General features: G+C 31.2%; 1 protein-coding gene across 1 annotated transcript in view; it reads left to right on the top strand.

Moving 5' to 3' along the window:
• LOC148313599 (uncharacterized) overlaps positions 1–18,673 on the top strand; it is a 155,366-nt gene that overhangs the window by 29,400 nt on the left and 107,293 nt on the right. Inside the window, exon 2 of the mRNA XM_088259995.1 lies at positions 7,203–7,319. Within this exon, the coding sequence (XP_088116121.1) occupies positions 7,203–7,319 (117 nt within the window). The remainder of the gene's footprint in view (positions 1–7,202; positions 7,320–18,673) is intronic.

The following is an 18,673-nucleotide window of genomic DNA, read 5'->3' on the forward strand; positions in this document are numbered from 1 at the left end:
CGTAAAAAAACACCCGTCCGAAATGTGTTCGTTATATAAAAATACCAGTAGGATTAAATTAAATCAAAAAACTTATTTTTGAAAATATGAAAACTGAATTTAGATATAAATAAATAATACAAAATTCTATTTACCGCCTTCGGATACTCGTCGTGAAGTGACGTTACTGTTATTCTTACTATTGTTCTTGAATCACTAGAACTTCACCAGAGACATCTATTGGTGAGATAAAGAGAAGATTTTTTTATCGAGCAGAAACTCTTGTATCAAATAACTCCTATAATTGGAGATAATCCAGATTTGTGAACAAGTATTTGGACACACTCAAAATGTTACAACATTTTCGCTGATATTTTAAAACATGGTCTAAAATAGATGTTTAACCTTCTAACAAAAGAGCATAAGTATATATGTACCGATATTCGTTGAGTACACATTGTGTACATGCTCTGTGACGTAAATCGGCCGAAATCGCCAGATAAATTCCTTTGGAACGTCGCTGAATTGACGTAAGTAAATGATAATAAATGAGCATACACGTTAAGGTGGGGTATACACAACAGTTATTTATATTATGTACATATTTACCGTATTCCACAGGTATAAATCACCTAATGTACACAAATCGAGCCATGTTTCTGTCTCAAATCAATGATGGTGTTCTTATGACGCTAGTTACTGTATCTGGCGCCATTTTGTATTGTGAAAAATGGCCCGTATTGCTACAGGTTTTCCACTCTAAATTTGATGTTCTACAAACTAAGTTAAACTTTTTACAAACCAAATTGGTCGTCTTATGAATCAAATTAAACGTTTAAGAAATAAAATTGTTTTTTAACAAAGGAAATTGGACGTTATATTGTATTTTATAAAAATGTTTTAAAAATTATTTTTTCAAATATATATTTAAATTAACACTACATATCATGCACAGAGAATTAATTAAGGTAGGCAGTTGAGGTTGGTTGTAAGGTAAGCTAGGTACTACTTAGTAAGGTAGGGTAGGTACTGGTTGGGTTTTTATATGTCACGCGGATAAGTGAGGATCGACACTGCTTTTCTGCCTATATGGAATGCACGCCCCTGCTACATATACATTTCACATGCATTTCGACTGCATTAATGTACTTTCATCCTTCTTAATACATTCGTTTTATTTTATACAGTTTCTATTTGATATATTCGATTTATTAATAATTTATTTGGAAATAAAAAATGGCGTCAAACAACACATAAGGTCGTGTGCCATAACTAGGCGGAACAATTGTCACAATATTATTTTTTTTATGTGTTTTTGTTAGTATAATACTCAAAACTAAATAGACTCAATAAATCTGTGTTTGATTGAAAAAATTAATACACAAATTAAAATACGAATTAAACGCCAAATCAATAAATTACTCAGTAGGTAACTGTAATGGAATAAATTTTCAATTAAATTAATCCATGAAATGTATTTTTTTCTCGAAAATCAAATCGCAAATATTTTGGCTGTCTTTTTACTAATTATGTTTCAAACGCTGTGGGTAAATTTGTTTTGGCAGGGTTTTAATTACAAAAGTAAAATGTTATTTAATACATCGTTTTATTTTTCTCAAATTACTCATATTGGATATTTTATTACCGTTACCACATTAATGGCTAATACTTTTTGCTGCCGTTGTTTCTTTTGATAAAAAAAAATATAATTAATTTTCAACCAATTAGTGTGGTGGTATTTACCGAGTAAAATTTTTATTGAAAATGAAAAGTTTTTACCACAAAGTGACTGCCGAATCAATTAAGGAAAAATAACTCATTTGGCAGTCTTTTCAATTAGTTTACGATAAATTATTTAATGAAAATATATTTTATATTTCGCTCACTCCTTTCAACAACGTCATATATGAAAAATTTTCAATTTTCAGTTATGGATGCCCAGAAAATATACTATATCCCAGCAAAAGAGGCATATTTATAACTAATATTTACCCACTACAGTAGAGAAAGTCTTGTTTTTGCATTTTAAAGAAAAGGTTTTGCTTAATTATTTTTTTGAATGAACTAAATATTTTTCAAATGGAGAAAAAAAATCAGGTTTTACCTAAAAAGGTCTGTTGCACAGTAAAAAGTTCAAAAAGTTGCTTGATTTTTATTTTTAATACATTATATTATATTTTTAAACTTTAAAAACGATCTCCTGAAAAATCAAGTTTTTTTGTTAATGACGTTGTTGAAAGGAGCGAGCGATTTGTAGGTAAAAGTACGTCCATTTTAAACTTGAAATAAAAAAAAAACAGAAAATAAAAAAGTTGTTTTATTTTATAAAGTTTAAAAATATGAGTACCTATTTTTTCTTAATAATAGCTCTTTATCTATTAGCCGATCGATTGATTGATTAGGAATAAAACCACTCTTGTTAAATCCAGATTTATCTAGTACGAATCACAATAGCATAACGTAATATGAACCGATGGAAAATTTCAGAATTTTTTCGGTATATTTATTATGTGTCTCAACTAAAGATGAAGCGACCATCGTTTTTATACAAAAAAAAGATAGAAGTCTGAGCATCCCAGGACTTATGACTTGACATTTGGTTGGTTTAATTGATAACTTTATACACTTGTGTAACGGTCACCATTCGTCCATTATTGAACATGCGTATTGCATTAATTGTTGAGAAAGTTTTAAATGTGCAATTTTGATGGATTCCTTTCACTTGATGGTAGTTATTTAAAAGATTTTCAATGTATGGCTGACGGTGGCGCCTTCAGTTGAGAAATTCGTATTAACTACAATTGAACAAAGATAACATCTATTTTAGCTGTAGTAATTTTTTAAAATGAAAACGTAAATGTTCACTTGTTCAAAATCTTAAATTTCCTTCAGTCTATCACCGATTGCTTAGAAATTTTGACCCAACATGTTATTAATATACACGCGTATTTATATACATGTGTGATGAGTTTTTTTTTAACCTGTGACACAAAACGTATGTTTTTACCTCAATGGCAGCGCCACCTGTTGAATATAACAATAACATACAAAATGCTAGTCAAGCTGGTTTTTACCTGTCACAGGTAAAACTACTTTTCGCAGGAATATAAGATATTGTATATGAAAATCAAAATTTTAACCACCTTACATTTACATATTTATTTATAAAGATAGGTAAAAACACACGTATTCGAATGAAACGTTTTATGAAAATTTCAAAGCAATCAATGAATATGTTTTGAAGATTTCAGATTGTGAACAAACTAAAATTTATATTTTATTTAAATAGATATTGAACAGAGAGGCATAAAGTCTCTTTCCAATTTTAAAATAGACCTTAATGTAAAAAAAATATAACGGTAGCATTCATGAAAAGATTTAGTGTATTGAACTGGATTTTTCACTTTAGAATTTAAGAATAAAGGGATTTAATTTGAAGAAAAAAGTAGAATTTGATTTGAAGACGATCAAAGCCGAAAATAAAATCTAAATGTCAAAAAGCGGATTTAAATAAAAGATTTGAATAGATATTTTGATATAAAAAAGGAAAGTAATATTTTCTATCTTACTTGTCGTCATTGGCAAAATGCCATTAATATTTAAAAAAGGGTATTTTTAAGAAATAAATTTCAATATAAATGAGTTAAGATACCCATTTTATGTTGAGAGGGATTAAAAACTATTTTTTCGCCTCCGTAGTGTAATCTACGTGATCAGCTACCGTACTGGAGGTCCCGGTTCGATTCCCAGGGGGGTCAAATAAATAAACGTGATTTTTCACTACAATATTTATTCAATATCACCCTGGACTTGTACCCGAAGCGGAAGGCTGATCACCTTTCCGTCAAGTGTTAGCGATCATGAAAACAATGCGTTTATATGATGCAGTTACCTATGCACTATCGGGTGCAGATAAGGGTTAAAAAAAGTATATATATATATATATATTTATTTATCTCAACCTTAAATCATATGTATTAAAAAAAATCTAATTCTGATACATAATCAAATAAATAAATATCAAAGAATTTACTAACCAAGAATGAAATATACCATAACATAACCGAATTATAACCGAAAAACAAAATAGTCTAACAAAAATAAACCCAAGTTTGTAAAAACTAAAATAATTTTCAAAGGGATAAGGAACATTCACGTTGTATGGGCTGAATGCGCCTGAAACGTGAATATAGGAATTTCACTAAATTTAAATTTCAAATAATAAGGAAAACCTATGAAGTGTTTTTCATTTCAAGTAATATGTAACGTATACGAGTATGTTTCCTTATGTTGCATCATTACGCAATTTAGTTGATAGGTACTAATAAATTTGATAATTTGATTTACTACAAAATTCTACATAAACGTTACACCGCTTTTCCTATTTTTCAATGAAATTCATCGACAATTCAACGCAGCCATTCATTGTATTGTATGCAAGACAGGTAAAAAGATTCATTGTTTTGTATTTGGGACGCGTTTTCCCGCCCACCGAGCTGTCATTTTTTCACAAAATGGCGGCTTATTTTTGCTGACCTACTTCAATTGATATTTCAATAACACAAATCACGTTGGATATGTGAATAAGGAAGCCAAATTGAAACGGTGTATGAGTATTATTGGATCGCAAAGTACCGTGTAAAATAAAATGAGTGAGTATGTACTTAAAAATGAAATGAGTATGTAGGTTTGTTTGGTATTTTCCGAGACAGCGCGGACGTGATTTTTCACGTGTAGCCAATCCTGATTATCTCTTAGTTTTCAATGGCGTCACTGTTTTCAACACTTTCACTTTTAATGAGTTTTAATATTTTAATGGATACTAATGAATCCTTGAGAATTATTTATCACATTTGAATAAAATTATGCAGAATAATAATCAATAAAGACTTTTTAAAACTAAAAAAATAGTGATTTTAAAAGAAACGACACTTGAATTTACCACTTCATGAGTTTTATTAATAAATACGACTAGTTTCGAAAACTTACAGATAATTTCATCTTCCGGTAAAAATGAAATCTAACGTAGAAAAAATATATTTAGCGGTATATAAAGGTTAATAAATATAGGAAATGGGGTAAGAAATACAGTATTAAAAGGGGTTAATAAATATAGTGTTCAATTTAAAAAAATAATCAACATGTCATTCTACAAAGTTAATACCGAATCAATAAATAATATAAAAAGTAGTTGACACAGAGAATAATTCATATTCTTTTTATTTTGTCATCACACGTGGAAAAAATAAAAATATGTAAATATTTTTTAACAAGGAAAAATACAAATGTTTTTCACACAGTAATCGATATTTATTACAAAGAAAATTGACGCACATAAAAGTATGTCCAATGACTCAAATGATACTCGTAAATAAACACGTAGTTACAATACATTTCCAAGTAATTATTTACTTTGATTATGTTTCTTAAATTTACTTCAATATTTTATTTTATATTTTTATTATTATTATTATTATTATTATGTCCGCCTCCGTAGTGTAATGGTCAGCATCCTCGGCTACCGTTCTGGAGGTCCCGGGTTCGATTCCCAGGGGGGTTTAATAAATATTAGTATTTTTTTCAATCTAATATTTATTCAATATTACACTGGACTGGTACCTGAAGTGGAGGGCTGATCACCTTTCCTTCATGTGTAAAACGATCGAGATAACACTGCGTTTATATGAAGCAGTGCCCTATGCACCATTGGGGTGCGGTAAGGGTTTTACTTATTATTATTATTATACCATCTCCATTATCTATTTTATACCTATATTCTTGTGTTTACATCATGAAACATATATCAGGGAATTTTTTTGTTTGTTTTAGTAAATCGAGTCAAAACAAAGAAAAAAACCCGATCAATTTGGATGGAATAGATACTTATTTATTTTAACCTATTTTTCACGTTACACGATTCAATTTTGAACGGTGTATAACGTTTTTATATTATATTCTAATAAAGGTTATGACTATAAGTAGCAGTGGCGTGCCTAGGGTTTACCAGTAAGGCAAGCCCATTATTTTTCACATTTGTGAATACATGATGTACCTATAATTTCTTCACCTCATATCATTCCCAGTATAGTAAGCACCCAGAAAGTATTATAAATATAAACAATGTATTGTAATCATTATAAAAATATGCATACATGTAACTTTTGTAAGGTATAGCCATCACCTTTCAATAAAGAAAATGTTCACTGTAACAAAATATCTTCCTCAGATACCAATCATCACCATATAATGGCATGCATAGTGTTTAATAATCATATAAGCGCGTGATAATTTCAAAACAGCCATACATAAATTATGTATTTTTAATCATTTGGTCTAGATTTAGTAATTTTTATTTGGAGTTGTTAGGGCTTTTGGGCTTCTAGGGAAGTACCGCCACTGATAAGAAGTAATTTATGCTCAGCTTTCCTGGGAAAACCCAACAATCTTTCAATTGTGTTTTTTGCGCACGTATTGGGTAATAATTTATTTCATAAATATCTAACCGAAAATAAACCATGAACATTGAAGAGCACAATTTGATTCATATAATTTTTTGACATCTCAACAAAGATGAAGAAGAATATGAAAGTCTTGGCATTTACGGGGCTTATGAACATCATAGGCTGGTTTAAGTAATCACTTTACAAACGTGTAACATTCACTAATTCTACCCATGATTGACAAGCACACTACTAAAATTTTTGGAACTTCTATTTTGTCCGCCTCCTTAGTGTAATGGTCAGCATGCTCGGCTACCGTTCTGGAGGTCCAGGGATTGATTCCCAGGGGGGTTTAATAAATATAAGTGATTTTCTCACTCTAATATTTATTCAATATTACACTGGACTGGTACCTGAAGTGGAGGGCTGACCACCTTTCCTTCATGTGTAATCGATCGAGATAACACTGCGTTTATATGAACCAGTGCCCTATGCACCATTGGGGTGCGGTAAGGGATTTATTATTATTATTATTAAATATATATTTAGTTCAATTTCAATTCCCAGACTTCCATATTCTTCTTCATCTATGTTGAGATGTCAAAAAATAATATGTAAAATAATTCCTTTAATTAGAGATAATTCAGATTTGTGAACGAGTATGTGGACACACTAAAAATATTGCAATTTCACTCATATTTTGATCACCTGAAGTTTTCAAATTGCGATATCTTTTGATAATTGATCGTCATTTTGAACATGTGTGTTTTTGTTGTTTTTCAGGTAGCTATTAAGATCATTGACAAATCCCAATTGGATGCTGGGAATCTACAGAAAGTATACAGAGAAGTTGATATAATGAAGAGACTGGACCATCCTCACATCATCAAGCTTTACCAGGTGAGAAAAAAATCTACTTGAAAGTTTTAAGATATCGCTCACTCCTTTCAAGAACGTCATAAATCGAAAATCGTCAATTTTCAGTTGTGCATGTTTTCGGAATGTCCAGAAAATGTACTATATTCCAGCAAAAGCGGCATATTTTTAACTTAATATTTACCCGCTACAGGGCAGAAAGTGTTGTTTTTGCATTTTGATGAAAAGGTATTGTTTAAGTATTTTTTGAAATATAGTAAATATTTTTCGAATCGAGAAAAAACATTCAGGTTTTACCTTAAAAGATCTGTTGCACAGTAAAAAGTTCAATAAGTGGCTTGATTTTCATTTTTAATACATTGTATTATATTGCTAAACTTTAAAAACGTTCTACTGAAGTTTTTTGATTTATGACGTTCTTGAAAGGAGTGAGCGATATGTGGTGACACATTGATGACAACAATCGTGTAAATACCCGCGTAGTCAGGAAGGGCATTACTGTACCTTCATTTTCAAATGCATGCAAATAAACTTGAATATTTTTTTTGGTTCACCCCAGTATTGTATTTTTATTTTATTTTAAATTAATGCATTTATTTACACCTTTAACTTGTATTTTAACCTACCAATGGTTAGGCAGATTGGGAAGACGGTATCTTAACTCGATCGTATCTCCTTGTGTGTTGACTTCTTAATCCCGCATTCATAGTTTATTTCAATAGGTCCCTTTAAAAACGATTCATAGAGGTTTCACTGTATTCAAACCCACTTTGTACTGACATTTTACTTACGGACTTAATTAAAGTACTTAACGGTTATTTTCCAAGAAAAAATCGTAAAAATAATATTGTATTTCTTGTTTACAAAGTTTAAGGGTCCTATTTCGTAAGCAGATTAACATCGCTCTCTTTCTTAACGCAAACCCCGTTATCCTAATTACCTTAAAGATACATGGTAAGGGATGAATTCAAATTTTTATTTCTCTTTTAAATAGGACCTTTAAGTCCTTAACGTTTGCTTTAAATTTCCTACTATACTTGATGAAACGTTAAGAAAAAGACATTTTTACTTTTGAAAGTATTTTGACATAAAATGTATCACATTGTTAAACGATGTAATTTATATTTGATTGCTTTAAATTAAAATTTTAAATAAAACATCAGTTTTTACCACTTTTGGAAGACGCTTCAGACGCTTCCATCTACGGGTTTGGATGTTAACTAACATGCTTAAAAAAGTAATAAATTATTTTATTTTATTTTATAAAATAAATATTTGGTATGATTCTGGTGACAAAGTCAATTTTTAAAGGAACTGTGAATACCACTATTTTCCAGTCTTCAAATTCATAATACAAGTGTTTTCTTTAAAATATTATACAATATTTCATGGTAACACTTATAAGCGTCATAAAAAATCATATATTAAGACGTCTCTCAGTACCTATGTAAAATAGTTCGGTAAGGACCAAAAAAATCAAACCTTTGAAAAGTTTGGTTTTCCATCATGGGTAGAATGGTGAATGTTACACGTGCATAAACTTAATCCAGCATATGAAAGGTCGTGAGCCCCGTAAACACTCCTCATTATCTATGTTGACATGTCAAAATGTTAATATTTCATCTCTCCATATAAGCACTTATTTATCTTTACGTTTTGAGAAGTATTTCCAAGCAACGACATGTTGAAAATATGAAAATTCTCGGCATTTTTCACTTTTTCTAATGTGAAAATCGCGATGTTTGAAAAGAGGCTTCATTGTCCACAGGATGCGAGAATTTCCACAGCCTTTTCCATGACTGATACACAATACCCCATTGTCCCTCGCGAGGCAATTCTTCCTTGTTCTCCGTTCTTACGTTCTGCGTGTTGAAACTTCATTTTAATTATTTTTATCCTCAATTCGTTCCCTCTAAAAAAAACTTTTGTTAGAAAAAGAAACAACATATTGTGTAGGTAAAATTAATGTGTACAGATGTATAATATTATCATGATTAATGTTATGGCCCAAAATACGATGAATTGCGACTTTATAATCTCTAAACCTAGGTAACATTCGACGTGATTGAATTTTTTTCCTAAAACGGCGGTTCGTATTGAAAAAAATGTTTTTCTTCGAAATAAATATGTGATTTTGGGATGAAAACAGTTTTTAAAAGGCAAGAAGTTAAAAAATATACAAAAATGTTTTTTCAATACATATTTCTTAAAAAAAAAACTAATTCCAAAATATATTATTTAAAAAGTCGAGCGCAGAGAGACGTCTAGCCCTCAGCGTGACCGAATGCATTATAATTTAAGCGTTCGAGATATCTTCCTAAGTGGTTAAGTTCTACGAGCATTTATATAGAAGTTTTGTTGTCATGTGAGCAATAATAATAATAATAATTTTTGTAAAAATTATATATGTAGTACCATTTTCGTAAAATACACACAAACTTTCTGAAAGAGGCTTCGCTTTGGGTGATATTATACGATACATTATTTATTCTTAAACAAAAAAATAATAAATGTTTAGCCGAAGGTTAAATTTCCTTTGGGTACAGCGTCAGATTCCCTGTACAAATTTGTCGCATCTGGCACACCTGGGTCGTGTCCGTTAGGGTCGCATAGCCATCGTAAGAACTTTTGACACATTAAAAAAATAACAAAGCTAGTTTGTATTTTAGGTTATTTTTTAATAATTTTTTTTATTGTTCTAACTAAAAAAAAGCCACTGAAATTGAGCCTCCAGTTATTTAGAAATAACTATTTATTATATTGAATGACTTTGACGTCGCCCACCTTATCAAGCTGATATACCTTGGGAGTATTAGAAGGAGGGGTAGGGAGATGAATGAAAATTCAGCACAAAAAAATATACTTGAATTAATTTAATTAAAAATATCAAAATAATATGAAAGCGACTTTAACTTAAACTAATCTTAAATTGCTATCTTAAATTAGCTTAAAATTAATTAACCCTATCTTAAATTAAACTTATTCTAACCTTTGGTGGAAAAGATGCGCCGTGATGATGAGGTGGCCGTGATCCTTTTGTGAAAAAGCTGCGCCGTTGGATGCTGGGATGAGGTTCTTCTTATGACGGGTCTGCCGTGCGATGATTCTTGCTTCTTATTTTCTTCTTCTCCTAGTAGAGCTTCAGCTCTTAATTTGAAGGCTTATGACCCGGCGTGGGTCTGCTTTTCTCGCAGCGTTTTCTGCGTGGGATACTCCGGATGAGTAACTCCCCTTTTTTTTCTATCTTCTTCCTCCCTGTGTAGAGCTCCCGCTCTTCTCCTCACTTAAGTCTTAAAACCTGGTGTAGGTATGCTCCTTCTAACTGATTTCTCCCGACTGCTCGATCCCCCTGATCTCTCCCGACTGCTCCTTCCAACTCCTCGATCCCACTGATTTCCCGAAAATAGTGCCCCTTCCAACTGATGTCTCCCCGTTATATTCGGTTTCTCTCCTTGAAGATCACGCCCTCGAAACCATTTTTCATTGGCTGACGGTGCGCTTGTATCCACCCCCAAAATTTTCAACGTCTAGACATTTCAATTAGCAATAATTTTATTTGCGCTATATAATAATAAAGAACCATCGGCAAATATCTTTAATCCCTTTTTTACAAAGGCCAGCGGGTTGGCGACAGTTTTTTTATGATTCAAACCTTTTAACTACATTTTAGTTTTACGACAGGTAAATTATAAAAGGTCGGAGCCATAAAAAATATTTGTGCGCACAGAATTTTTTTTTTTTTTCCTAAGACTAATTAAATTAAACGATTGATAATTGATTATTTTTGCCAGGCTAGAGGAGAAACGTGGTTTCACCACGTCAACTTTATTAGCCAATTTAAAAAAAAGATCAGGACATATTATGTAACTATTGAGTAGGCAAAGCAAAATTAAAAATATATATAGAATGAAAACATCCAACCATCTTGGATGGTTTCATCGACATTGTTTTATTCTTCTTCTAGATCAAAGTCGAACATATCCAAATACCATGAATTTTTACTGCAATATTTTTTTTTTATGTACCTATGTAAACAATTTTAACGTGAAAATTGCTGAAAACTGTCAACCCTCATGGACGTTTGTAACATATTTTTTTTCGCGTATTTATTAGTTGAGGGCTAGAAAAAAAATCAAAAAATATTGTACTTATGTTTTGAGTTGTGTGTTTCCAGCAAATTAAGAATTTACTATCGATGAAGTAGCATTCATCAAAAAGTCAAATTGTGCAAATTGTGCCTTGGATGGTTTCTGGATAATACGGTGCATTTAATTCCTGATAGTAACTTCTATAATTTTAACGTCTTACTTTAATTGATCAAGTGATACAATCAACGTTTGATAATATGTTGTAATATTAATTATGAACTTGTCGGCAGGTAGGTATGCGAAATAAGTCTCTTGGAATTAAGTGAAATTTCTACATAATATTAAATTAGAAGTAACGTATTTAAATTAACTTGAATCGTCGCGGGAGTTGCCACATTATTTTATAGAATTTTCGTTAAGAAAATGTTAGGAATTTCCATCTTTTTTTCTTGTGGCAACACCAGAGCAATGCTATTCTCATTACGTACAGACGTCTTGTCACTTTTGACATTTTACATGTCTGAAATCTCCCGAGATTGTTTGTAATGTTCTCGCGAATAATTGCTGGAGAAATACCCGAATAATTGCGCCATTTTAAAAATATAATTGAATCACAATGATAAGTGTGTTAGTGGTGGCGTTCTTGCTAGCAATGTCGCAATTATCTTTCCATTTCGCTCACTCCTTTCAACAACGTCATATATAAAAAAAATCGTTAATTTTTAGATGTGTACGTTTTCGAAATGTCCAGAAAATGTACTATATCCCAGCAAAAGCGGCATATTTTTAACTTAATATTTACCCGCTACAGAGCAAAGAGTGTTGTTTTTGCATTTTGACAAAAAGGTATTGTTTAATTATTTTTTTAAATATACTAAATATTTTTCAAATGAAAAAAAAACCTTCAGGTTTTACCCAAAAAAGCCTGTAGCACAGTAAAAAGTTCAATAAGTTGCTTGATATTTATTTTTACAACATTTTATTATTTTCTTAAAGTTTAAAAACGATCTCCTGAAAAATCAAGTTTTTTGATATTTGACGTTGTTGAAAGGAGTGAGCGATTTGTTCTCTTAGTGCTTGTGCGGACGTCCGTTTATTTAAGCAAACGCAACTAACGAAAGACAATACTTGCAGAATTTCGCGCGTAACAAGTAAAAAAAACTTATTGATAGTCTGTAGAAATACAATTGATTTGATTTGAGTAGACATACATACATAAATTTGACAGTTGGCAGTTGATTTGCAGCCAGTACGTTCTACCAGTTCACCATGTATAGACTGAATGACCACTAAGCGCGTCGTAGGTTCGTGAAGGGGCCGAAAACAATATTCAGACGCAAAATTTTGTTCACAGATGAGGCACATTTTTGGTTGAATGTCTATGTCAATAAGCAGAATTGCCGGATTCGGAGAGGAGTGGAACCCAGAAGCCTTTGTCGAGACGCCCTTACATCCATTTAAAGTCAATGTTTGGTGTGCTTCATAGGCAGGTGGAATCATTGGCCCATATTCTTTTAAAGACGATGCCAGCCAGAATGTTACGGTTAATGGAGAGCACTACAGGACTTCTTCGTACCTCAGTTGAATTCCATTGATGTGACAGAGCTGTGGTTTCAACAAGATGGCGCAACATGCCACATGACGGGTGCCATCATTAATATATAACTGGAAATTTGAATTTATATACCTCCAAAAAAACATATACTCATACATCGATATTAGGACCATAAAATTGAGACGTTTGTAAACGTCCATTTTAACGAAAATTCAAGCTAATCATAGAAAGTTATTATCGTTCATTAGGTTTCGTGACGTTGGCTATTATTATGTTTCTTTTATTCATACTTTGTATGTGTAAGCTTAAAATACACCATTAAAATTAATAATACAGTATTGCTTTATTTAACTTGGCTCTGCAAATCAAGTTAATTGTATAGTGTACATAAAAGCCTTTTTTATCGAGAACAGTTTCTTTGGAATTAAGCAGTTATGACGTGGGTTCTGACGTAGATGCTTGCAGAAAATGTGAGAAGAAATATTCGGACAAACTTCTTTATTTTTCAATCTCTATTATTAAAATATTATTCATGGGATTTCTAAAAAAAAGTTATTATTTATGATAAATTCAATACGGATGTTAAAGCAGTGTATTGATTTTAATTATATTTTACAATATATATATATATATATATATATATATATATATATATATATATATATATATATATATATATATATATATATATATATATATATATATATATATACCTGTAAAAAAACGTTACCATGGGTGCCAAAAGTGTTTAAATGCGTTATGAAGGAGTCAGGTCGATATGAGGTATTTCCGATCATACGAAACAACTTGAAATAATTCGGTCAAGGTGACATGACTATTATTATCGCGCGGTAAATACATTTTTAATACAAGTGTGACCATACTCGACATACTCATTGTCGCCTAGTACACTAATCACGCCATGAGTATATGACCTCCAAAATATCTCTAAAGCCATTTACTATGTGTATTTAAATCTATATTCAGTAGTTCCTTATAGGACAATATTTTATGTTTTAATTAGTTTATTCGTCAGTCACTTCGTGGCAATATCAATTTATTTTTTTATTTAAATTTTATTTGGTTAATACCACCTTTTCTTAAAATCCATTGTTCCAAATGTTTTGATGCATTCCGTATTCCCAGTTGAAAATTATGCGAAATGCATCGAAGGACGTGTCACAATAGATTTTTAGAAATACTTGGTACTTACCGAATAAAATTTAAATAAAAATTGATTGATGTTGCTACAACGTTGCTACCGAATGAATTAATGAAGTCACAAATTTAATACACATTCTATGAAGTGAAATTTTAAGCAAAAATATTTAATTTTTTTCCTAACCATAGTGCACTGTCTACAAAAAGCAGAGAAAAAACAAACCAATCACTGTGGTAAGGAAACATTACGCAAAAATAAAGTATTGCATCGTATTTGAAGCCAATTTGAGTATATCGTATAGATTCTAGTCTAAATTTGAACAAGTATAATATAATTCATATTAAATAATTAAAATTATAAAAGGTTTGTTTTCTGAAAACCAACATAAATTAAGTTGAACATATGATTTAATGATTTATTACAGAAAAAAAAGATTTTTTGACGCTACCATTTAGTTTTATCACATCGCAATAACTACGACAAATAGTGAGTTTTGTATAAAAAAAAACATGAACCTTTTTTTATATTATACAAGATTTATATGTATGAAAGATAACAAAATCGTATCACCAAAACACATTCGTACGAGTGTGATATATGAACGAAACGTATGATTTGGGAGATAGTTTGCAACTCGTTGTCTTCGTCAACTCCAAATTTGATATCATTCTAAATTTATGTACTTACTTAAATAACTTTAGAAGATGTTATCTGAGTATGGAGTAAGCAGTGAAATTATCCAATGCATTACCACCTTGTACGATGATAGTACTGCATGCCTTAGGGTATATGGATCATTTTCATATTGATTTGGTAGCTCTAAAGGTGTTAAACAGGGTTGTGTAATGTCACCGTGGTTGTTTAATATCTACATGGATAATTGCATGAACGAACCTAATGGTTAAAATATTGAATTTAAAATGATCGATTTGACTGTCTGTTGTTTATGTATGTCTTGTATATACATATGTTTACTCGTATGTTCATTTATATGAGAAGCAATAAAGAATATATGATTAATCGTTATATATTCTTTATTGTTTCTCATATAATAATTTATTAATAAATAATTATAATTAATTAATTATAATAAATAAGCCCTACTAAACATGTTTGTAATTTACAATATGGAATTAAAAAATGGATATGGATATATTCAAATCAAGACAAATATAAATAAATCGCGTAATTGTAAAAATAAATACGATATAAGTATACTGAATATCAGATAAATGTCACTTTTTATCGTTTTGAGGTTATTTTTGTCATACCAATTCGTACCACAAAAAAACATCTCAAAATTATAATAAACGTTTTAATACAAATATTTTTTCTACTGCAAAATAAGCTATTTTTGGAATAGTTCATATTGAATAATACTAAACAATCAAAGTGATTTCAAAAGTCTAAGTCGACTTTGAAAAACCCACCTAAAATTCGGCTACTAGTCGTTTTTGTGATTGATAAGAACATTATTATTTTGAGTTTAATTAACATTTATTATCAACCATTGCTGGGTATTACGGTAATTTAATATAAACAACTTTAATGATGTAATATGTTTTTAATAAAATAATATGTAATATGCGTCAGTAACTGTGCTATACACCTCATACAGATTGATTAGAAAGTTATTTAACTTTTTTTTTAAATTATGGTAGAACTATGTCAAAAAGTTTGTTTAGTGCTGTATGAATTATATGCTATACGCCAAGAGCCGGAATAACCGGCGGGTACGCATGAATGTGGAAGAGGCGAAGATTGTTTGTAAAGGCAGATTTTTGTGGCGCTCTTTTCTCTCGGCCTATCCTTGCGGGAAGCGGCGCGATGGCTAATTTTTTTTAGCCTCACATATGGTGTTTGAAAATGGTGTGCCATTAATCGAAATATGTGTCACAATAGATTTAAAGAAATATAGTAAACCCCCCTATAACGTTAAGATATGTACCGCGTTATTGGAGGGAACGTTATAAGGGGTTAATGTTTTAAAATTGTATTATAATGTTAAATGACTCATTTCCGCTGGTTTAAATGTAAAAATACAAATTAAAAGATTAACCCCCTATAACCTTCCCTCCGATAACGCGGTACTTTATTGTTGTATTTATCAAGTAATTAAGATGTGAGATTTCAAAATATATTTACAAAAAAAATAGTTTGTATTTTGGTTCTTATTTTTAATATAAATTAAAATCTAAAAATGTTGAACAAATTATCAAAAGAACATGCTTATGTTGATTGCTAAACGCATTTATTTACGCTTTTATTTACTGAATACCTTCCAGGCGAATATACGAATGAAGAGTCGAGGAGTCAAATACTACTTCTACTACTACCATCACGCCGTTTCCCCGTAGGGGTAGGCAGAGAGGATGGAACGCCACACTCTTCTGTCCTGACATACACTCCTCGCCTCCTTCACATCCATACATCTAGTCATACATGCCCTCCGATTACGCACACTTTTAGGTTCTGATTGATCTGATTGTGCCAAGTCTTTTTCGGTCGTCCTCGTTCTGTATTCCCTCTCACATTCGCCACATGTATTTTCTTAGTCATTCTCTCGTTATCCATTCGCTCCACATGTCCATACCACCGCAAAGAACTCTTCCTAATGTTTTCAATTATTCCTCGTTCAGCCTTACGTTCCTTTCTTATATCTTCGTTTTTAATTCTGTCATACAATGATTTTTCCACACATTCGTCTGAGGGAGCGTATTTCAACAGCGTTCACTCTGTTTTCATCCTTCCTTTGCCAGTTCCATGTTTCGCTTCCATACATTAGTGTCGGTACCAGCGCGCCGTTGTGAACCGCTTGCTTGGCTTCCATGGACATATTCTTATTTGCAATCACTCTGTTCAAAGCACCATTTATTCTATTCCCTGCATTCACTCTTCTTATACAAAGTCAAATACAAAGTAGAAATAACGGGAGACCCAGTGTATATCGTAAACTTTAATGCTAAAATATTTCATTAAAAAAAGCGGATGAAAAATTCTCTCCCACCCTCTCCAGACGACCCACTTTTTTATCGGTCACCTCTACCATCTAAAAGGTCGCTTTTAAAAATAGGACGCTTTACCCTTTTGATAAATAAAATTCATTATTCAAACGTCACTAAAACATATCCTTAGTTTAAAAAAATATTCAGAGAAATTTTAACGCTGACTATGTTTTTACTGAATTTATTCATTTAATAAAATAAGTTGGAAATAAAATGTTTGTGACATTTAGTCATATGGCTTTCATAGTTTTTGGATCATTTTTAGCATCAGAGATAAATATAATATATGGGGTCGACAGTATTTTTCTCATATTAAGGTCCAATATACGTTAAATTGCAACTTAATTCATTCTTAACCCAGGGAACGTTTGACTTTATTGATTTTTTTTCTTGAACACCGGTTTTCTATTGAAAAATTAGTTTTTCTTCAAAATAAATAAATGGTTTTGAAAAAAATAAGTTATTGAAAGGTTGTATTTTCTATGGAAAAGTGTAAATCCAATAAACATATATTCTTTAAAAAAAATGATCGTGATCACACGTTAAGCCCTCAGCTCGGTCAAACGCGTTGTGTTTTGAACGCCTGAGGTATAGGCCTTAAATACTTATATCATATCACAAAAAATTCTGAATACCCAAATAAGTTATTAATCAACATACAAAAGAATATCTGCTAAATAAAAGCTATAAAGGGTCTCATCTGTATAAAAGCTTTTCTTAATCCAACATAGACGGCTATTGTGAACTCATATGTGCTGTGTTATGAGATTTATCAATATATCTAGGTGTTCCGAAAATTTGAGAAGTGTGGTTGTCAATCATGGGTAGAATGGTGAATGTTTCACGTGTGAAAAGCGATCACTCTTTACCAGCCTACGACAGGTAATAAACCCTGTATATGCCTAGACTTCCATATTCTTCTTCATTCAATCAGCTTTTGTGAACTCATATGTACCTACTGTGTTATGAGATTTATCAATATATCTAGGTGTTCCGAAAATTGTAGTAGTGTGTTTGTCAATCATGGGTAGAATGGTGAATGTTGCACGTGTGTAAAGTGATCACTTAACCAGCCTATGACAGGTAATAAACGCTGTATATGCCCACACTTCTATATTCTTCTTCATCTATGTTGAGATGTCAAAAATTGTGTAACAAACGCATATGTTACAAGTAATTGTCAAGACAAAATTGTGTGACATCTGGAACATAGGTCGATGAATTTTTCATAAAATTCATATACATATTTCTGAGGTCACAATTGGAAAATAATATGGTTTTAAAAAGGATAAAGCGAAGCATGAAGTTGGCAAAAGAAGGATGGGAGTAAACTGAACGCAGTCGTATGCGATCTCTCAGACGAATGTAAGATACTTTATTCAGGAACACAGTGTACTCTAGTACTAGTATACGAGAGTAATCTTAAATATTATGCCTAACGCAAACACAGTGCTGATACTTTTTATCAAACTATTTATAGTCCGAACTTTCACGCTGTTATGTCTAGTCTTGATTATTTCAGTGACATCAAATCGTTTTATCTAGAGCAGTGTTTCTCAATCAGTGGT

This window comes from Brachycentrus maculatus, unplaced genomic scaffold (assembly GCF_059751285.1).
Source record: "Brachycentrus maculatus isolate JH-2025_06_01 unplaced genomic scaffold, ASM5975128v1 h1tg000007l, whole genome shotgun sequence".
NCBI lineage: Eukaryota > Metazoa > Arthropoda > Insecta > Trichoptera > Brachycentridae > Brachycentrus > Brachycentrus maculatus.